The sequence below is a fragment of the Tachyglossus aculeatus genome, unplaced genomic scaffold, assembly GCF_015852505.1.
Source record: "Tachyglossus aculeatus isolate mTacAcu1 unplaced genomic scaffold, mTacAcu1.pri scaffold_89_arrow_ctg1, whole genome shotgun sequence".
Lineage (NCBI taxonomy): Eukaryota > Metazoa > Chordata > Mammalia > Monotremata > Tachyglossidae > Tachyglossus > Tachyglossus aculeatus.
In genome coordinates this window covers 22713-45397 of record NW_024045097.1, presented here as the reverse complement: position 1 = coordinate 45397, position 22685 = coordinate 22713, and the positions used below count along the sequence as shown (strand labels likewise).

At 41.2% G+C, this 22685-nt stretch overlaps 1 protein-coding gene across 1 annotated transcript; it reads right to left on the bottom strand.

Annotated features, from left to right (window-relative positions):
* Positions 1 to 200: 200 nt before the first annotated feature.
* On the bottom strand, positions 201 to 16489 carry LOC119924235 (olfactory receptor 4P4-like). Its single transcript, XM_038743188.1, has 4 exons — positions 15995 to 16489; positions 7508 to 7879; positions 5147 to 5172; positions 201 to 222 (listed from the first exon to the last, which is right to left on the bottom strand). Exons 1-4 carry the CDS (start codon positions 16487 to 16489, stop codon positions 201 to 203), a joined length of 915 nt encoding a protein of 304 aa, XP_038599116.1.
* Between the last annotated feature and the right edge of the window lie 6196 nt (positions 16490 to 22685).

Genomic DNA, 22685 nt, shown 5'->3' with positions numbered 1-22685 from the left:
AAGTTATTACATTGGTCAAACAGTTAAATAAACATGTTTTCTGAACTCCAAATCCAATACTCCATTAACTACTTGGAAATCCTTTCAGGATAAATAGAGTTGCACATACAGAGTAATGGTGAAAGAAGCCAGAACGTACCCCTTAAAACATGTCCACGGGTCTCATGTGTTCATTTATCTTGCAGTTTTAAGAAAAGCCTTTAATTTTCCATGACTTCAACCCTGAAAAAAGAGTGTGAAACAGTATGTCATACAGGAAATAGCACAGACCTGGGACTCAGACAACCTGGGTTCTAATCCCATCTCCATTAGCATGGTTTAGGAGATATAGCACAGGCCTGGGAATCAGAGGGATATGGATTCTAATCCAGGCTCCACTAAATATTTTCTGTATAATGTTCATGAAGTCACTTCACTTCTCTGGGCCTCAGTTACCTCATCTGTGAAACGGAGATTAAGAATGTTGGACCCCAGTGCTTAGAACAGTGCTTGGCACATAACAAGAGTTTAACAATTACCATAATTATTATAACTATCATTATGTGACCACATAATGGCCTATCACTGGCCTTACCTTCAAATAGAGCAGTGAGGCCTCTCTTGTATCCTAGCTCAGATCTCTTTAGAAATGGGCCCTGGAGTTCCAAGGGAGAAGTTAATCTCTACTTTTCCTGTGAAAAGCCCTGAAAGTGCTTTAAAGCCACGTCTAGGGTTTTATTTTGGCCCGGTGTCCCCCTCATCATCATGGAAGATGGGACACTGTGACTCCCTGGATTTATCCTGAGTAAACACTCATTATTAATAAAAACACAGTAATGAATCAATGTCCTAGAAAACTTCCAAGCAACAGTATTCAGGTTCAGTGGTCTATGCACAGAAGGTGCCTCCATAAATACTGATGGTGATGAATCTAATTTAAAAAATTATTAAAAAATACATTCGTATTATCTTATCAGTGGCCTTGATCTCTGATTTTGTTTTTGGTGGAGCATTGTGACAGGGGGGTGCTCTGTAAGCATTGAGGCCCAGTGGAAAGGCCACAGTACTGGGAGCCAGAGGACCTGGATTCTAATCACTGCTTTGTCGATTGCTTGTTGGGTAACATTGGGCAAACCACTTAATCTCTCTGTGCCTCAGTTTCCTCAACTGTAAAATAGGGATTCAATATTTGTTGTCCCTCCTACTTATAATGTGAAACATGGACTGTGTTCCACCGATTAACATGTAACTACATCAGTGCTTAGAACAGGGTTTGAAAAATAGTAAGCATTAAGAAGAAAAAAACAGACACTCCTGAACCATTTGTCCATATTCCAACAGATGTCAGGCTGTGGGACAGCACTGAAGGGTGGTGGTTAGAGCTCTTGCTTGAAAGCAGTAGATTCTAATCTGAGCATCCTTTTCATTTTGAAAGTTGTCAGTCCTTGGAGGGAACAATCAAACAATCAATCAGTGGTATTTATTGAGCACTTACCATGTGCAGAGCACTGTACTAAGAACTTGGGAGAGTACAATATAAAAGAGTTGGTCATTGATTTGTTCCCTGCCCACAGTGAGCTCATAGTCTAGGAGCAGAGTTTACAGAGACCATGAGATGAGGGTGATCCTGGTGCAGAAGGTTGGTCTCCCCAGACTGTAAACTCGTTGTGGGCAGGGAATATGACCTTTTTTATGATATACTCTCCCAATAGCTTAGTACAGAGCTCAGTACTCAATAAATGTATTCAATCATATTTACTGAGTGCTTACTGTGTGCAAAGAACTGTACTAGGTGCTTGGGGGAGTACAATATTACAACAGACACATTTCTCACGATTGAATGAATGAATGAAAGCAGAGGCCCCAACCTATATATCTGCAAGGTTTAAATGTAAGTGGTTCATGGTTCATTATAATAAGAATGTACAGGAATTCCTTTCTCTCACCCCTCAAAGCACTTTGCCAGTCTTGAAGAGTGCTGGGTCTGAGGCTCTGAAATGAAAAGGGACAATATGCTTTTTGTTTGTGGGTTTTCTTTGTTTTTTTTATGGTATTTGTTAAGCCTTTATTATGTTCCAGGCACTGTACTAAGTGCTGGGGTAGATACAAGCTGATCATTTTGGACACAATCCATGGCCCAGAAGGGGCTCACAGTTGTAATCTCCATTTTACAGATGCAGCAACTGAGCCACAGAGACGTGAAGTGACTTGCCAAAGGTCACATAGCAGACACTGTGAATCCCTACAGAGTTCAGGTCCTCTGACTACCAGGCCCATTCTCTACACACTAGGCTTCACTACCTCTTGTTCAGTTTCAAGAAGGCTGGCCAGGGTGTAAGTAAACATGGGAAAAAACAATTACCTGCCCTAACCAGAGAAACCTTGTTCACACAGTGGATGCAAAGCATATGGAATTCATTTCCACAGGAAGCTGGGCCAGAAATCTCCAACAGGTCCAAGCCAGGGTAAAATAAATTCAAGAACAAGAGGAAAAGTCAGTAATGTGAAGGGAAAAGTTAAGGATGTTAAATGGCCCAGAACTTAGCATTAGTATGGATATCAAGAAGGGTACCCAAATAACCTAGTACCGCCATAGATAGGGTTTTCTTTTGGTATTTTTAATAGTATTTGATAAGCACTTACTATGTGCCAGGCACTGTACTAAGCGCTAGGGTATATACAACATAATCAGGTTGGACACAGTCCATATCCTACATGGGGCTAACAGTCTTAATATCCATTTTACTAGTGAGGTAACTGAGGCACAAAGAAGTTAAGTGACTTGCCCATGCTCAAAGAGCATCCAGGTTGCAGAGCTAGGATTAGTTCTTTACAAAAAAGAGATTATTATCATGCCATTGAGTCATTTTCGATTCATAGCGACTCCATGTATACATTTTCCCAGAACGTCCTGTCCTCTGCCATAATCCTTAACCTTTTTAGAAGTTCTTCCGTTATCGTTGTTATGCTCTATCCATTTAGCTGCTGGTCTGCCTCTTTCCACGTTTTCCCTGTACTTTTCCCAGCACTAGTATCTTCTCCAGAGAATTAGTCCTCCTGAGATTAGAATTATGATTGATACTAGGACTGAAGTTCAGGTTATGTTTAAGACCATTAGATTATAAACTCTATAATAATAATGGTATTTGTTAAGCACTTACTATGTGTCAACCACTGTTCTAAGTGCTGGATAGTCAATTGTGTTTCACTCAATCGTTCTCTCCCAAACACTTCATATGGTTCTTTGTATTAAGCCTTGGAAGGAGTGCAATTGGTTAAGAAATACAATGTCTAGTTTTAAGGAATTCACAGTCCAGCAAAGGCAGCTGACAGATCCAAGCAATTCATATATACTGCTGCTGTTTATAGGAAAAGTTCTTAGCATCAGAACAATGAATAAATTTAAATGAATCTGAGCTGATAGTAAGAGGAAGCAGCATGACCTTGTGGATAGAGCATGGGCCTGGGAGTCAGAAGGACCTGGGCTCTAATCCTGACTCTGCCAGGATTGTCTTCTGCATGACTTTGGGCAAGTCACTTCACCTCTCTGTGCTTCAGTTAACTCTTCTATAAAATGGGAATTAAGACTTTGAGGCCCAAGTGAGGCATAGATTGTGTCCAACATGGTAACCTTCTCTCTACCCCAGTACTTAGTACAGTGCCTAGCACATAGTAAGTGATTAATAAATACCGTAAAAAAAGTGCAAGGATGCATAAACATAAACGATAAGGGTGCCTGCTGAATGAACACAACACAGGAGCTTGAGCTGACCCAGGGATTGATAATTCCAACTTTTAAAACTCTTGATTTAAGAAATCTTGCAGGGCATCAATCCATCAATCAATCGGTGATATGTACTGAGCACTTACTTTGTACAAGGCACTGAACAAAGCACTTGGGAGAGTACAATACAATGGAGTTGGTAGACACTTTCCCTGCCCATAAGAAGCTTACAGTCCAGAAGGGGAGAAGGATATTAAAATAAATTACAGATCTGAACATAATGGCTGGGGGACTGAGGGTGGGGTGACTATCAAGGGCTTACAGGGTAGATCCAAGTGCATAGGTGATGCAGAAGGGAGATGGAATAGGAGAAATGAGGCTTAGTTTGGGAAAGCCTCTGAGAGGAGATACGATTTTCAGAGGGCTTTGAAGGTTGAGATAGTGGTAGTCAGACATATATGAAAGGGAGGGGGTTTCAGGCCAGAAGGAAGATGTGGGCAAGATGTAGGCAGCAAGATAGACATGACCAAGGTGCAGTGAGTAGGCATGGTTCAAATCTCCACAGGTGTGGGCAGGGATTTTCTCTCTTTACTGCTGAATTACACATTCCAAGTGCTTAGTATAGTGCTGTGCACACAGTAAATGTTCAATAATTACGATTGAATGAATGAATCTTCCACATTTCTGGGATCCACAAGGGAGGAGGCCAGGGTAACTTGTTGCTCCAGCATGAAAATGAGCAAACTCTGCCCAGCTCAAGAGTGGCAATCAGTCATAAAGCTCTAGCTTGCCCAAAACCTAAAATTTGGAAAAGAAGCAGCACATTTTTGGCTGCAGTAGCGAGCAGTCACCATTGGTGAGTGCTCAATAAATATCACTGATTGATTGACTGATCTAGGCAAGATTGCACTGCCAGATCATCTACTGCTCATATCTTAGAATTGTTGAATCTTTAACTTCTTACTGTAGCCTATACCTTCCTTGCAGGCAGGCAGGGATCACATCTACCAAAGCAGTTGTCTTGTACTCTCCCAAACCTTAACACAGTACTCTGCACACAGTAAGGGCTCAGTAAATACCAATGATTGATTGTTGCCTTGACATTTTGAATTTGAATATGTTGATTTTCTGTTGAGTGTGTCAGATTGTGGTTGTGAGCTACTTGCAAAGCAGGGACCAGATCTAAATGGACTTTTCATATATTCTCCCTAGTGCTTGATATGGAGCTTTACACTAGTTAGTGATTGAGATGACAGTGCTGAGTTAGATATTGGTGCAGGAAATCAGATTTGAAATTTGAATTGATACTCATCATATGATTACCAGAAATGTTTTACACTCCAACGAACAAGCATTGCACCATTAATAAGCTAAACTAGGTTCAAGAGGAAATTCAGTCATACTTCAGAGAGCAAAGTTTGTTTCTTTATTCTTTATTCTTACCCACTGCTAGTAGATTGGCTATAACCCTACAGGTATCAGAGAAATATTGATCCTCCTTAAGCTACTATCGTTCTACCAGAACAAGACATAAGCATGAGGAAAATAAAGTTCAGAGACCCAGCCCAGTGAGTATATTGATGACATTTTTGAGACCATATACAAAGTTCTTAAAAGTTATTTTAAAATGAATTTTTTCAACATGATTTTTTAAATCTCTACCTTACAAATAAATGAAATTCCCATCATTGTGACACATTTCATGTACAATTAGAAGAAATAGTAACAGTAAAAATTAGAATTCCTCACCTGCCCTTCTTTGCTTTCTCTACCCTCTCTTTATTTTCCTCCACCCACTTAATAATCATTTTCTTCTCTCTTTTTTCTTCTGGCCTTAGTCTCCTAATTTTTCCTTTCTGATAGGTCTTTTACTGTGTCACCTTCTACCATTTAGGTATTCACAATTACCCAGATGGCTTTACTTATCATTCTGCTATTTCATTCTGATAACTTCACTTGACGGCAAGCCTTCTGGCCCCTGCCTCTGACAGTCTTCTGATGGTTATCCCAGCAGGCTCCGGCTCTTGGCAGTCAGCCTAAGGGTGCCTCTGGGTCTCTTGTACACAGTTTGGGCCTGGGTTTTGCCCTGGTTTCCCTGAAACCTTATTTTCACTGAAATTCTGTTCAGATCCAATGAACACATTTTACACCCTGAGGGTTAAAAATCAGGTCCCTAACGTGAAATTTCAAAAATTACAATTACCAAACATCACAAGCAGAAAGTTAGCCCCTAATGTGGTATAATCATTATGGTACTTGTTAGGTGCTTACTCTATGCCAAGTTCTGTATGAAGAGCTGGGGCAGAAATAAGATAATCAGGTGGGGCAAAGTACCTGTCCCACATGGAATTCATGATCATAGTTTTCCTCTTCTCCCACTCCATTTGCATCACCCTGACCTGCTCCCTTTGTTCTTCCCTTGTCTCAGCCCCACAAAAATTATGTAAATATCTGTAATTTATTCATTTATTTTAATGTCTGTCTCTCTCATCTAGACTATAAGCTCACTATAGACAGGGAATGTGTCTATTTATTGTTGTATTGTACTCTCCCAAGCGCTTAGTACAGTGCTCTGCATACAGTAAGTGCTCAATAAATACAATTGAATCAGTGAATGAATGAATAGCAGGAGAATGTGGATGCTAGCATTGCCCCAGACCTACCCCTAACATTACCTCTAACCTGAAATATAATCATAAAAATAGCCTAAACCCTAGTCTAACTAATAATACTAGCTAAATCAGATCCTGATTCCCACTCACTTTATACTCTGAAGGCTCAGTTCATTGGTAACAAAACTGCTTCTTTTTCTCTTTTAGAGTGTTATATTTTCCCAAACCCACCTCAAATGAAGAGGTTCCCACCCTAAAATTCTTCCACCCTTGTTTAAAAATGCTTGTGAAAATGCTTGTGAAAGATTTTACCTGAACCCAACCCAAACCCTCCCCCCCACCACTCATTTTTTTAGCCTATGGAATTAATATATCATAGGTTGGCACCAGAAAATTTGGTGATGCAAAACCCCTAAATAGTCTCCTAAAGTTCTAGAAGAGTCAGTGAAGCTCCTTATGTGCCTCACTTACCACCAGGAAGTGACTTGTTCATATGCCACAGAAGAACTCACTGAAAATTAATATTTGCTGACACCGCACAACACATACTGAAACCTAATTTCAGTTCCCTAGAAGCTTACAATTAATTTTAGCATCATAATTACATTTTAATCTCATTAAGCAGAAACTGTTCTTTTTACTGACAGTGTCATTTCAAAATGAAATAAGGAAATGTGCAACTGGGTAAGATACAGTCACTGAGTTGGAGGAAGAAGCATCAGGCCTAGTGGAGAGAGCATTGGCCAGGGAGTCAGAGGCCCTGGGCTCTAATTCCAATTCTGCCAATTGCCTTCTGTTTTTTTGACCTTGGCAAATCACTTAACTTCTCTGTGCCTCACTTCTCCTGTTCTTCCTCCTAATTAGAATAAGATCACATGCAAGTCAGAGATTGTGGCCAACCTCATTAACTTGCACCTATCCCAGAGCATATAACAGTGGTTGAACTATAGTAAGCACTTAACATCTACCATAAAAAGAAGGGATTATAATCTGAAACACAGGTAGATGTCATGTTGCTTCCAAGCCTGTGGAAAAAGAAACCTGTATTTGCAGTGTGATTGTTTGCAGTGCATTTGGAATGTACCCAAATGAGTAGGTGAATGACACGAAGGATAGCTATAAATGGAGGGAGACATACGAATATATTTCACCTACACGATTTTCTTTCTAAATGCAGTTTACAGCACCACACCTTCCTCAAGGCCGTTTTCATTGCTCTGTTCCTCAGCGTGTAGATGAGGGGGTTGAACATGGAGGCAATGAGAGTGTAAAACAGAGCAAACACCTTATCCTTGGGGAAGGTCTGGGCCTGCCAGAGGTAAATGAAGATGCAGGACAAGAAAAGTCCACCGTGCCACCACGGTGATGTGGGAAGCGCGGGTGGAGAGGGCTTTATGCCATCCGTCCTCAGACTGGCTAAAATGGTGACATAAGAGAAGATCAAGACTACAAATGAGATCAATACAATTGTCCCTGAATTAGCGAGGACTAAAAATCCAGTCACATCACTGTCTGAGCAGGCCAGTTCCAAGAGAGGGTAAACATCACAGAAATAGTGATCGATCTTATTGGGGCCACAAAAGGGCACAAAAATGTCAAGGAGCCGCTGAATGATGGAATTGAGAAATGCTCCTCCTCAGCACACTGCAACCATTGTGACACATGATTGTTCATGATCACCATATACTGCAAGGGTTTCCAGATGGCAATATAGCCTTCATAGGCCATCCCCACAAGGACTTCAACTCCACTAAATAAATGCATGGTAAAGAGTTGCATCATGCAGACCCCGAAGGAGATGGTTTTTCTTCTCAGACAGCAAATCTCGGACCAGTTTGGGAATAACCACTGAAGTATAGCAGACATCCATAAGGAATAAATGACAGAGAAAGAAGTACATAGGCAGCTTGATAAGGGAACCTGTCTCTGACGGTGATGAGGATGAGGAGATTCCCTAATAGGATTGCAACATAACAGAAGAGGAACCAACCCTAAGCAGAATATCTGCAAATTTCTTGTCACTGGACAGTCCTAAGAGAACAAATTATGTGACATTGTTCCTATTTTCCAAACTGGGAATAAGAATATTTATCTGAAATGATTGCAAAATGAAACACTGTAAATAACATTTAGAAATTTGCAGTTCATTGCACACATAATCGAATACAACTTACAATATTTGTTTCAATGTGTGTGGGAACACTGCAAGAAAAATTTAATATCTTTGCTGAATATACACCCTTTCGTTTCCAGTGAGGTGAGAAAAATATGTATTTTAATTTATTAAGTGCTCACCATGTGCCAGGCATTGTGTTAAGAACCATAGTACAGGCTAATCAGATAGGAAACAGTCCCTTCTCTCATACAGGGCTCACTATTTAAGGAAGTAGGGAGAGGGAAAATTTTATCCCCATTTTACAGCTGAGAAAACTGAGGCACACAAGAAGAAGCCTGGCCTAATGGAAAGAGCATGGACCTGAGTGTCATGAGATTTGGATTCTAATTCCAGCTTGGCCACCCTGACTGCTGTGTGACCTTAACCCAAATCATTTAACATCTCTGTGCCTCTGTTTTCCTCATCTGTAAAATGTGGGATTAAATCCTACCCTCTCTCTTACCTAAACTGAGAGACCCAGATGGTATAGGGACTGTTTCTGGACTGATTATATTGCATCAACCCCAGCGCTTAGCTGCAGTGCTTGGCAATAGTAAAGCTTCACAAATACCTGATAAAAATAATGAAAATAAAATTATCCTTCATTTATTCCTGTGCATAACACAGAGTAAGTGCCTAATAAATACCCCATTATAAACAAAGCAGTTAATCGTATTCATTCATTTCAATATTTACTGAGTGCTTACTGTATTCAGAGCACTCGTACTAAGCACTTGGGAGAGTACACTATCACTGAATTGGTAGACACATTTGCTGCATTTTTATCAATATTGTTATTAAGAAATTGAGTGGCTTGTCCAAGGTCACCCAGCAGTCCAGCAGTCCAGGAGCAGAACTGAGACTAAAATCCGAGGTCTCCCACTCACAACCCTAAGATCTTTCTCACTGGCTTATTGTGGCCAACAATAAATATATGCCTCTAGATGTAATATCTGCCACATGAAGAAGTTTTCAGAATTCCAGCAATCTGATTTCCCTGTCTCTTACAAAGCCCATAATTCATGGGATTTCTTTAAGGACCACCTGATTAGGACAAGAAAATCACATGAAAGTGTTCAAGTGTTCATTCAAATATTTTTTAACAGACTATGAGATCTGCCAAAATAATAATAATAATGATGATGGCATTTGTTAAGAGCTTACTATGTGCAAAGCACCGTTCTAAGTGCTGGGGAGATTCAAGGTGATCAGGTTGTCCCACGTGGGGCTCACAGTCCCGTAATCCCCATTTTACAGGTAAGGTAACTGAGGCACAGAGAAGTTAAGTGACTTGCCCAAGGTCACACAGCAGACATGTGGTGGAGCCCGGGTTTCGAACCCAATGACCTCTGACTCCAAAGCCCGTGCTCTCTTTCACTGAGCCACGCTGCTTCTGTAAAGAAATTTGGCGGGTTAAAAAAATGAGTCTGATCTGTCTCACATTATTTAGAACTAAGACTGTGATTTAAATGAACACCAAAATTTACAATCCATGTTCACCTTCCTGAGGAGGTCTTTGCAGTATGGCTTTCTTTTTATACTAAAATGACTAGGGACCAGAAAAGGAAAAGTCCATGAAGTAAAGTATGAGATCCTGAGGGATCAAGAGAGAATGCTCATGTTATACAAAGAAAAAAAAAACTTAGTCTTTTGTTAGTCTTCCCCAGGTGATGCATTTCTGTGTGCTTGGATCTTTATTTCCAGTCATGTGTACCAAGAGGTTTTTCACAGCTGCATCAGGACAGAAACTCAAGTCTCAGTGGAATTTGAACCTTCTCAAATGATGGGGCAGTTTCCAAGAAACTGGAGTTTCTGAATCTTGAGTCATCTCTGGTTTCCCAGGAGTCAAATTTATTTCCCTTGGGGCTGTCTGAAGTAATGCACCCACCTATGTCTGATCTCAGAGGGAAAAAAAAGACAACTACGTAATTTTCCCCCTCGACCCAGCAAATGTTTGGGGCAGAGCTTTCTTTGAGAAGAGTTTTGCCCTAGAAGATGCAGCTAGATGTTAAAGATCCAGAAACCCTACCAGATCCCAAAGTTCCTGAAGATCTTCCTCTTGAGACTGTGAGCCCCACGTGGGATAAGACTATGTCCTACTCAATTTGCCTTATATCCACCCCCAGCACTTAGTACAGTGCCAGGCACATAGTAATGTGCATTACACATATCATTAATTAACACTCGTTGTTATCAGAGGTGGTGGCTGTAACAAACCTAGGAGATTTTCTTCCACCACACTGAAAACAAGCTTCATAGGCACTGTTATCAATTCTTAAACTTTGTCCATATTTTTGACTATAATTGAATTATTTGCTGATCATTTCTCTTCTCCCAAAATTATACCTTCTTAACTACCAACTTGTTTCCTCCATTGTGGCCATCCATACCAATTCAGGCACACAAAGATTAATAAATGTTTGCTAGTTAACTACTTATCCATCTTTTCATGTTATCTTTTTCATCCAATTGAGAAATTATCTTTTCCAATAATCCCAATTACATTGTAAGGTCTCTTAGAGTGCAGAGATCACATCTTTTACCTCTATTGTACTCCCCTCAGTTATTTAGTAATTATTTCTGCACACACGCACTCAATAAATACTATAGAATGACTGTTTCATGAGCCAGTTACAAAAAGCAAATGTATAACCCTAACGGTCAGCTTAAGGAATAAACGTTCATTCATTCTTGTTAATAGTTCATATCTTCGAACTCTATTTCATTCCACCAGTTGGCTACATAATTATGCAGTTATGAAAACACTGAAGGAACTCTTAAACAAAAACAGAAAAACACCATATAGAGGAACTGGTAAAGTAATAAGTAACATAAATCCTTGTGTGTTGGGCCATTATATTCCTTAATGTATCTAGACCCAATATGCGTTGGTGTAAGTGGAGCTAGGTTCTCAAGGCCAGGGCTCTAGTAGAAGATCAGGATTTATGTTAGTGACTCTTAAACTTTATCCTGGTCCTCTAAATTATGTTTTCTTGTTTTTGTTTTTTGTTTGTTCTTTATACTCCCTTTCTATCCCATCTAGATTGTATGGTCCTGTGGGCAGGGATCGTGTCTACCCGTCTTGGTTGTACTGTACACCTCCAAATGCTCAGTACCAGTGCCGTGCACATGGTAAGCTACTCAATAAGTAATAATGATAATAATGGTCTTTGTAAAGCACTTACTATGGGTCAAGGACTGTATTAAGACTGGAGTGTTTACAAGCAAATGGGTTTCGGATTACAGTCCCTGTCGCTCCATGGGGCTACCAGAGTTCGATCCCCATTTTTCCAGATGAGGTAACTGAGGCCCAGAGAAGTGAAGTGACTTGCCCATGTTCACAGAGCAGATAAGTGGTGGATCTGGGATTAGAACCCAGGACCTTCTGAATCCCAGGCCCATGCTCTAGCCACTACACCATGCTGTTGCTTCCCCCAAAAAATGATAGGTTGAATGCTAGTAATAATAATGGCATTTATTAAACACTTACTATGTGCAAAGCACTGTTCTAAGCGCTGGGGAGGCTACAAGGTGATTGGGTTATCCCCTAGGAGGCTCACAATCTTAATCCCCATTTTACAGATTAGGTAACTGAGGCACAGAGAAGTTTAGTGACTTGCCCAAATTCACACAGCTGACAGTTGGCCGAGCCGGGATTCGAATCCATGAACTCTGACTCCAAAGCCCATGCTCTTTCAACTGAGCCACGCTGCTACCCCATTTATAGTAAGCAGAGACTCCTCAAAGCTAAGTCCTGTTCAGAGCCTGCACTGCATCGTCAGGCTCTCTTCAGCTGAGACTGATCCGGCCCGGTTCCCCTTGGCTCCTAGATGTCCAGCCAGGCTCTGCCTGGGTCTCCTCAGCTCTCTTGGGGCCAGCTCTGCCCTGCTCCAACGTGCTTTTCTCTGTCTCTTCAGGGTGCCACCCCACACATCTTAGGGAAGCCAGTTTGATGCTGCATCCCAATTATCTCCTGGGACCTAAACCCAACTTGAAATGTAGCATAAATTCAATCATTCAATTCATTCAATCAATCATATTTATTAAGCACTTAGTGTGTACAGAATGCTGTTTTAAGTGATTCAGAGCGTACAATATAACACTGAACAGACAAATCCCAGTCATAGTCTTAACTTTGCAGAGTGACCTAGTGGATAGAACATGGGTCTGGGAGTCAGAAGGAGCTGGGTTCTATTTCTGCCCCTGCTACTTGCTGGCAATGTAATGTTGGGCAAGTCATTCAGCTTCTCTATGCCTTAGTTACCTCACCTGTAAAATGGATTTTAAGCCTGTGAGCCACATGTGGGACATGGACTGTGTACAACCTGATTAGAATGTATCTTCCCCAGCACTAAAATACTGTGCCTGACACATAGTAAGCTCTTGACAAATGTCATTAAAAAAAACACTGATGTTAACACCCATCATCATGCTTCAGTTAATCAACTGATATTTTACCTGCCAATGAGGGGTAAATAAGTTTCAGGTTATAACATAAAACGGTAACAAGGATATCTGAACATTCTCATGCGGGCATTTCCTTATTGCCCCTTTGACATCTAAATCTTAATCTTCAAACTCCATGGATAAGTACATTATCATCTCTAGACTTTTGACAGTTACGTTTCTCAGTATTTATTACCCGTTCTGGTAGGTTTTACATTTTTCCCATTATCAGCAACCATCTCCCCATTCTGAGTTTCTTTCTCTTTCAAGTCCTAAATCCTTACATCGCAGGTTCAACTGCAGAAGAAGGTACACCTAGAACATTCGATCTACACGCACTCCCTTGGTGACCTCATTTGCTCCCATGGCTTCAACTATCATCTCTACGCTGATGACACACAGATCTACATCTCTGCCCCTGCTCTCTCCCCCTCTCTCCAGGCTCGCATCTCCTCCTGCCTTCAGGACATCTCCATTTGGATGTCTGTCCGCCACCTAAAGCTCAACATGTCGAAGACTGAACTCCTTGTCTTCCCTCCCAAACCTTGCCCTCTCCCTGACTTTCCCATCTCTGTTGACGGCACTACCATCCTTCCTGTCTCACAAGCCCGCAACCTTGGTGTCATCCTCGACTCCGCTCTCTCATTCACCCCTCACATCCAAGCCGTCACCAAAACCTGCCGGTCTCAGCTCCACAACATTGCCAAGATCCGCCCTTTCCTCTCCATCCCAACCGCTACCCTGCTCGTTCAAGCTCTCATCCTTTCCCGTCTGGACTACTGCATCAGCCTTCTCTCTGATCTCCCATCCTCGTGTCTCTCTCCACTTCAATCCATACTTCATGCTGCTGCTCGGATTATTTTTGTCCAGAAACACTCTGGGCATATCACTCCCCTCCTCAAAAATCTCCAGTGGCTACCAATCAATCTGCGCATCAGGCAGAAACTCCTCACCCTGGGCTTCAAGGCTCTCCATCACCTCGCCCCCTCCTACCTCACCTCCCTTCTCTCCTTCTACAGCCCAGTCCACACCCTCCGCTCCTCCACCGCTGATCTCCTCACCGTACCTCGCTCTCGCCCGTCCCACCATCGACCCCCGGCCCACATCATCCCCCGGGCCTGAAATGCCCTCCCTCTGCACATCCACCAAGCTAACTCTCTTCCTCCTTTCAAAGCCCTACTGAGAGCTCACCTCCTCCAGGAGGCCTTCCCAGACTGAGCTCCCTCCTTCCTCTTCCCCTCCTCATTCCCCCGCCCTACCTCCTTCCCCTCCCCACAGCACCTGTATATATGTTTGCACATATTTATTGCTCTATTTATTTTACTTGTACATATTTACTATTCTATTTATTTTGTTGATGATGTAAATCTAGCTTTACTTCTATTTATTCTGATGACATGACACCTGTCCACATGTTCTGTTTTGTTGTCTGTCTCTCCTTCTGGACTGTGGGCTCATTGTTGGGTAGCGACTGTCTCTATATGTTGCCAACTTGTACTTTCCAAGCGCTTAGTACAGTGCTCTGCACACAGTAAGCACTCAATAAATACGATTGAATGAATGAATGAATGAATGGCTTTTTAAAAATGTTATTTGAGTTGCTACTATGTTCCAGGTACAGTACTATGTGCTGGAGTAGATACAAGATAATCAGGTTGGACACAGTCTATATCACACATGAGGCTCACTGTCTCAATTCTCATGTTACAGGTGAGGTAACTGAGATTCAGCGAAGGTAAGTGACTTACCCAAGATCACACAGCAGCCAAGTAGCAGGAACAGGATTAGAACACAAATCCTAGGCTCATGCTCTTTACACTAGGCAACAATGCCTCCCATTTAAAATCCTAAATTCCACCTCCCCTATGTCTGAAAAGAGTTTTCAAACCCCCCTCTGTTCCTCACCTACCAGCAGGGAGGGACTGAGGCAATTTTATGAGTAGAACCCACTGAAAACACTGCTTTGCATAAAATAAAATAGAGACCGTAAGTGCTGAAACCTAAGTCTATCACTGCACAGCACATATCAAATATGTAATTCCCCCTCCCTGAAGCTTACAATTAATTTCAACATCAATTGAAGACCATAATTATCTTTCCATCCCACTGAGCAGGAGTTATTCCTTTTTCTGAAAACATTGTACCTAAATGGCATAAGACAATGAATGGCTGAATTAAGTATAGACATCGAGGTAGAGGAAGGGATGTTTACAGTATGATAAACAATTACATCCATATTTCCCCTGACCCTAGGAGTAAAATCGTGTCAATTGTACAGAAAAGAGCTGGTTAGATAGAATAAGCCAAATCCAGGAGGGGGAGGAGATGTAGACATCTGTTTCACTTGGCTGATTTTCCTTCCAAATGCAGATTCCATTCATTCATTCAATCGTATTTATTGAGCACTTCCTGTATGCACCACACTGTTCTAAGTGCTTAGAAAGTACAATTTTGCAACAGACAGAGACAATCCCTACCCAACAACGGGCTCACAGTATAGAAGTGGAGGTGGAGACAGACAACAAAACAATAACATCAATAACACCAAAATAGATAAATAGAATTATAGATATATACACATCATTAATAAAATAAATAGAATAATAAATATGTACAAATATACACAAGTCTGTGGGGTGTAGAAGGGGGTAGAGAGGGAGGGAGTAGGGCAATGGGGAGGGGAGGAGGAACAGAGGAAAAGGGGGACAAAATGCTAGCTGAGAATGGGTAAAGATAAATGGGAAATTACCTAGTGGCTTCAACCCCTAGAATCGATCATATTTACTGAGCACTTTCTGTGCAGAAGAGCACTGTACTAACCTCTAATGCTATAGTGGTAAAGAGCACTTTAAAATAGGGCACCTTCCTAAATAGCAGCACTCAACAAATGTTTTGCTTAGGGCAATCAAAAATACTGCTCATCCAATGTCTCTGCCTTTGCTCTTGTCTTTATTTAACTCCTTCGCTTTAGTTGGGTGTCATCTCCAACTCTGCCTTCTGCTGTAGTGTGTGCTAGTTTCAAATAAGTCAGTCAGTCAATGGTAATTGTTATTTATTATTAATATTCCAACACCACACCGTTCTCATGGCCGTTTTCATCTCTCTGTTCCTCAACGTATAGACGAGGAGGTTGAACATGGGGGTAATGATGATGTAAAACAGAGCAAACACCTTATCCTCGGGGAAGGTCTGGGCCAGCCAGAGGTAAATGAAAATGCAGGGCAATAAGAGCAATGCCACCACGATGATGTGGGAAGTGCAGGAGGAGAGGGCTTTGTGTCGTCCTTCCGAAGAGCAGGTCCTCAGACTGGCTAAAATGGTGACATAAGAGAAGACCAAGACTATAAACGAGATCAATGCAATTGTCCCTAAATTGGAGAGGACTAAAAATCCTATCACGTCAGTATCTGTGCAGGCCAGTTCCAGGAGAGGGTAAACATTGAAGAAATAGTGATCAATATCATTGGGGCCACAGAAAGGCAAAAAAATGATAAGGAGCCACTGAACGATGGAATGAAGAAATTCTCCTCCCCAGTGCAAAGAAACCATTATGGCACACTGCTGCTTGTTCATGAAAACCACATAGTGAAAGGGAAGAGTCTGTAGATGACAAAATAGCAATCGTAGGCTATCCCCACGAGGATGAAGATCTCAACCCCACCAAATAATTGCAGGTAAAGAGCTGCACCATGCAGTCACGGGAAGAGCTGGTTTTCTTCTCAAACAGAGAATCTCTGACCAGTTTGGGAGTTACTGCGAAGTGTAGCAGAGGTCCATGAGGTACAAGTGGCAGAGGAAGAAGTACATGGGCTATTTGAGGAGGGAACTGCCTCTGACAGTGATGAGGATGACGAGATTCCCCAAGAGGATTGGAAAGTAACAGGAGAGGAACAGCCCAAAGCAGAATATCTGCAAATTTCTATCACTGGACAGACCTAAGAGAACAAATTCGATGACGTTGTTCCTATTTTACATCCTGAGAATGAGGCATATTACCTAAATAACATTTAGGAAATTGCAGTGCCCGGTTTATTCTATTTATAATTTCATTCTACTTATAATTTAATACGACTTACAATACTCTGTCGATGCATATGAGAACACTGCAAGAGAAATTTTATATCTGTTCTGGATATACATCTCTTTCATTTCTAGTTAGATGATAAAAATATGTTTTTTATTCATTAAGTGCTCACATGTGCCAGGCATTGTGTTAAGTTCAAGAATGCAGGCTAATCAGATAGGAAACAGTCCTTCTTCCATATAAGGTTCACAAACTAAGATGTAGGAGAGGGAAATTTTAGAACAATTTTGCAGTGGAGAAAAATGAGGCACAAGTGAAACAGCCTGGTCTAATGGAAAGGGCACAGGCCAGCGAGTCACAAGATTTGTGTTCTAATTCCAGCTCTTCCACATAGACTGCTGGTGTGACTTGGACCAGCTCATTTAACGTCTCTGTGTCTCAGTTTTCCCCCATCTGTAAAATGGAGATTATAATTCTACCTCCCTCCTACTTAGACTCAGTGCCCCCATTTTTTAATGTTATTTGTTATGTGCTTACTATGCTGCCAGACACTGTTCTAAGCACTGGATAGGTACAAACTAATCAGATTGAACAGGGTCTGTTTCCCACATGTTGACATGTTGAAGCAGCTTGACTTAGTGGAAAGAGGCCGGGGGTGGGAGTCAGAGGTCATGGGTTCTAACCCGGCCTCTGCCATTTGTCAGATGTGTGACTTCGGACAAGTCTCTTAAATTCTCTGTTGCCTCAGTTATCTCATCAGTAAAATGGGGATTAAGACTGTGAGCCATGATTACTTTGTATCTTACCGCAATGTTTAGAAGAGTGCATGGCACATATAAACACTTAACAAATGCTTTCATTATTATTATCATTATTATTATGTTAAATGATTTACCACAAGGTCAAGCAGCAGACAAGTGGCAGAGCCAGGATTAGAATGCTGACTCCCCAGGCCCATGCTTTGTCCACTAGGTCACACTGCTTGTCTGCACAGATGATCCTTTTATACTATCCTAATACTTAGTACAATGCTTAGCACATGGAACTTAACAAATACCTTAATAATTATAATACAAAATAATTATTCTGAATTTATTCCTGTGTATAACACAGTGCAAATGCTTAACAAATACCATAACTACTATAAAACAAGCAATCAATCCTATTTATTGAGCGCTTACAATGTGCAGAGCACTGTACTAAGCATTGGAAAGTACAATGTAACAGAGTTGATACACACATTTCCTGCTCAGTTATTATTAATATCATTATTAAGAGATTGAGTGGCTTGTCCAAGATCAACCAGCAGTCCAGGAGCAGAGCAGGAACTAATAATAAGGACAATAATAACAATAATAATTACGGTACTTGTCAAGCTAAGCACTTACTAAGTGCCAAACACTGTTCTAAGCTCTGGCGTACATACAAGTTAATGAGTTTAATATAGTCTCTGTCCCACATGGGGTTCGCATTCCTAATCCCCATTTTACAGATGAGGTATCTCAGGTACAGAGAATGAAGTGATTTGTCCAAGGTCACACAGTAGCTATGTGGTGGAGCAGGGATTAGAACCCAGGTCCTTCTGGCGCCCAGGCCTGTGCTCTATCCATTAGGCCATGCTGCTTCCCATATCCAGGTCTCTCTCTCCCAGTCCTATCATCTTTCCACTGGGCGATAGTGTCCAGCAATGAATATATTCCTCTAGAGATCATATCTGTTGCGTGAGACAATACAGTATGTGGAAAAGCAGCATAGCACAGTAGCAAGAGCCCGGGGTTGGGAGTCAGAGGTCATGGGTTCTAATTCCGGATCTGCCACTTGTCAGCTGTGTGAATTTGGGCTAGTCATGTCACTTCTCTAGGCCTCAGTTCCCTCATCTGTAAAATGGGGATTAAGACTGCGATCCCCAAGTGGGACATCCTGATTACCCTGTGTCAACCCCAGTGCTTAGAACAGTGCTTGGCACATAGTAAGTGCTTAACAAATACCAACATTGTTATTATTATTATTATTATTAGAAAATTTCAGAATTCAAACAATCTGATTTCCTGTTTCTAATAAATCCCACTCTCCTTTGAATCCCACCTTTTCATGACAGTAGAGTTTGTGTATGCTGATGAATCTTAGGCTTAGAGCTAGAGAGTTATTTTCTCATCGAGGTTACCCATATGGAAAGGTCTAAGCCAAAGATCAGAAAGTTGATTCACCTATGCTTGGCAGCAGCAACACAGAAAAGAAGGCAATAGAAAAAGACTTCATATTTTTGACCAAGAAAACTCTATGGACTACAAATCAGAACAGAACAGTTCAGAAGAAAATGGGTGTTCTGGAGAAGACGTATCCAAGGAGTCACACCATGGGTCAGAAACGACTCAAAAGCATTCGACAACAGCAATAAAGCCCATAAGTCATGGGATTCCTTTAAGGGCCACCTGATTAGAACCAGAAATCACATGAGGGTGTCTATTCAGAAATTTTTTAAACAGTCCTGGAAATCTGCCAAATGAGAAACGGTGGGCTAAAAAAATGGATTTTATCTGTCTCACAATATTCCATAATTACAATTGTGATTTTGGGGAAGACCAAAATTCACAATCCGTGCTCAATTTTCCAAGGAGAGTCAGCTAATTCAAACCTAGGTCCTTGCAATTTGGCTTCATTTTCATATTAAAACGACTAGGGACCTGCACAGGAAAAGTCCATTAATTTTGACTGAGAAATTGAGAAAACTCTGTTATAAAAAGGAAAAAAAAAACCTTACCCCTTTGTTAGTCTGCCCACAATGATGCATTTCTTTGTCTTGGATCTTTATGTCCAGCCAAGGGAAACGAAACAGTTTTCAGAGCTGCATCAGGACAGAAATCAAGTGGAAGTCCAACCTTCACATTGGATAGAGACAGTTTCCAAAACACTGATGTTTCTGAATCTCGAGGCATCTTTGGTTTCCCAAGAGTCAAATTTATTTCCTTGGGCTGTCTGAGAAGTTCAACCTCACCTACCTATGTCTGAGTTCAGAGCAAAAAAAAAAAAAAAAAAAGAAAGACAAATCGAAAGTTTTCCCCTTGGACCCAGCAGATTTTTGGTGCAGAGCTATCTTTGGAAAGATACTTTGCCTAGAAGACCCAGATATTAAAGCAATATATTTTAAAGATCCAGGGACTCTGCCAGTTCCCAAGGTCCCTGAAGATCTTCCTTATCAGAGGTAGCATGGAACAAATCCAGGAACTTTTCTTCACCATGTTGAAAAGGAGTTTGAGCTTTGTAGGCTTCGTAGGCACTGCTATCATTTCTATAACTTTACCCATATTTTCGATTATATTTAACCATTTGCTGATTATTTTCTTCTCCCCCAGATTATGCAGTCTCAACGACCCAGTCTGTTTATTTGCACTCTCAGCCAGCCATACAACTTAGACACTATTAAGTAACTTAATGATTCATTTAACCATCTTTCAATTTTCGTTTTCAATCAATTGGAAGTTATGCTGTACCTCTTACTATCAATAGAGTGCGAGTTCCTTGAGGTCAGGGATCATGTCTTTTATCTTTATCATACTCCCTCAAGGTTTGTGCTCTGCTTACAGTCACTACTCAGTAAATGCTATAGATTGATTGCTTTATGAGCCAAAGAAAGCATAAGATAACCAAAATGGTCAACATAAAGGATAAAAGTTCATTTGCTTTTAAATTTCAAACTATTTCATTCTACAAGTTGGCTACAGAACTATGCAGTTATGAAAACATTGAAGAAACTCACAAATCATATAGCTAAGTTATTTTGTTTAAAAAGAAGCTGGTAAAAATTCCCTTTGGAAATACTAAAATTTACATTCATTCACTCATTCCATTCATTCAGTCATATTTTTTGAGTGCTTACTGTGTGCAGAGCACTGTACTAAGCGCTTGGGAAGTACAAGTTGGCAACATATAGAGATGGTCCCTACCAAACTACGGGCTCACAGTCTAAAACCCTGGTTTACCTATTTCTAAATAATGTCTTTCCAAGTGGTCTTTAAATTATTTTAGAATCAAAGAATCAACTGGAAATTTACTCATGGAGGTCGTGTCTCCCTCCAGAGCACAACCCACTCCAGAAACGTGGAGCAAAGAGCAGGTCATAAACACACAGACCAGCCGTGAGTGGAGATGGTCTCCTCCAAGAGGCCTGCCCTGAATAAACTCTCTCTTCATTTACCTTCCCCCACCCTCCCCTCTGCAATGATTCTGCACGTGGCTGTGTACTTCTTAAGAACATTGGTTTTCACCCCAGCCCCCATCATTTATGGTACAACTTCTTATGCGGTAATGTTTCCCCAGCTGTAATTTATTTTAATGTCTATCTCCCCTGTAAACTGTCAGCTTACTGTGGACAGGGGTAATGTCTACCAATTCTGTTGTACTGCACTTTCCCAAGTGCTTAGTAAAGTGGTTTGCACACAGTAAACACTCAATAAATACAACTTAAGGAAGCCTGTGTGTACTTTCCAAGTGCTTTGTACAGTGCTCTGAACACAGTAAGTGCTCAATAAATACAATTGAATGAAATCAGTGAATGCTCTGCACATGATAAGTGCTCAATAAACACGATTGATTGATTGATTGATTAATGTCACCCCCTCTTGAACTCAAGTATTGTGGTACTATCACCCAGCACTGTTTTTCCAAGGGAACACTAATAAGCATTATGGGACTTGTTAAACGCTATGTGCCAACACTGTCCTAAGAACTGGGGTTAAAAAGGATTTAATCTGGTTGGACACTGTCCCTTTCCTACATAGGACCCATACTCATCCCCCTTTGGCAGATGTGGTCACTGAGGCACAAAGAAGTGAATTGATTTGCCCAGGTTCACACAGCAGGCAAGGAGCAGTGCTGGGATTAGAACCCAGGTCCTTCTGACACCCCAGGCCCATGTTCTATCCCGTAAGCCATGCTCCAGCCCTCCAGGTGTCAGAGGGAACCACGGTCTTCTCTCATACCCTCCCAAATTCCTGTTCCCTTTTTAAAGGTTCTCTATAGTGATTGAAGGTCTAAGAGAAGTAATAGTTAGAAATGTGATATTTGTTAAGTGTTCACTACGTACTCAAAATTGTATTGAGCACTTGGGTAGATATAAAAATAATCAGCTCAGACACAGTCTCTGTCCCTCATAGGACACACAGACTAAGTAGGGAGAGGAACAAGCATCAAATTGCCATTTTATGGATGAGTAAACTGAAACACAGAGAAGTTAAGGGATGTGCCCAAGGTCACATGGCAAGTAAGTGAACATTATTATTATCATTATTATTATTATGGTATTTGCTATGTGCTTATGGTATGGATACAAGCCACCCTCTGCTCCCTTAAGGGAAGCTGGGGTTGACATTGTATTCCAGTTCTCTCTTGGGATCTAAATCCAACTTGAAATCTAGGCCAAATTGCAACCAGAGCTCTAGTTTGAGTCATAGTCCTAACTCTTGTGGCATGGCCTAGTGGATATAACATGGGCCTGGGATTCAGAAGGAACTGGAATCTTATCCTGGCTCTGCCACTGGATGTGTGTGACATTGAGCAAGTCACTCAACTTCCCTGTGCCTCAGTTACATCACCCCTAAAATGGGGATTAAGACTGTTAGTTCCATGTGGGACACAGACTGTGTCCAACTTGATTAGCTTGTATCTACTGCAGGGCTTAAGTTCAGTGCCTGGCACATAGCAAGTGCTTAACAAATACCATTAGAAAAAAAATAAAAGAAAAACTCT

Excerpts from the sequence above, each read along its gene's own strand:
- LOC119924235 (XM_038743188.1), bottom strand. The coding sequence starts at position 16,489 with ATGAACAAGCAGCAGTGTGCCATAATGGTTTCTTTGCACTGGGGAGGA. Across the intron at positions 7,880-15,994 it reads TGAAAACGGCCATGAGAACG|ATCGATCACTATTTCTGTGA; the intron begins GTGTGGTGTTGG and ends GGCCCCAATAAG. Across the intron at positions 5,173-7,507 it reads TGAAAACGGCCTTGAGGAAG|GGTTATAGCCAATCTACTAG; the intron begins GTGTGGTGCTGT and ends TGATACCTGTAG.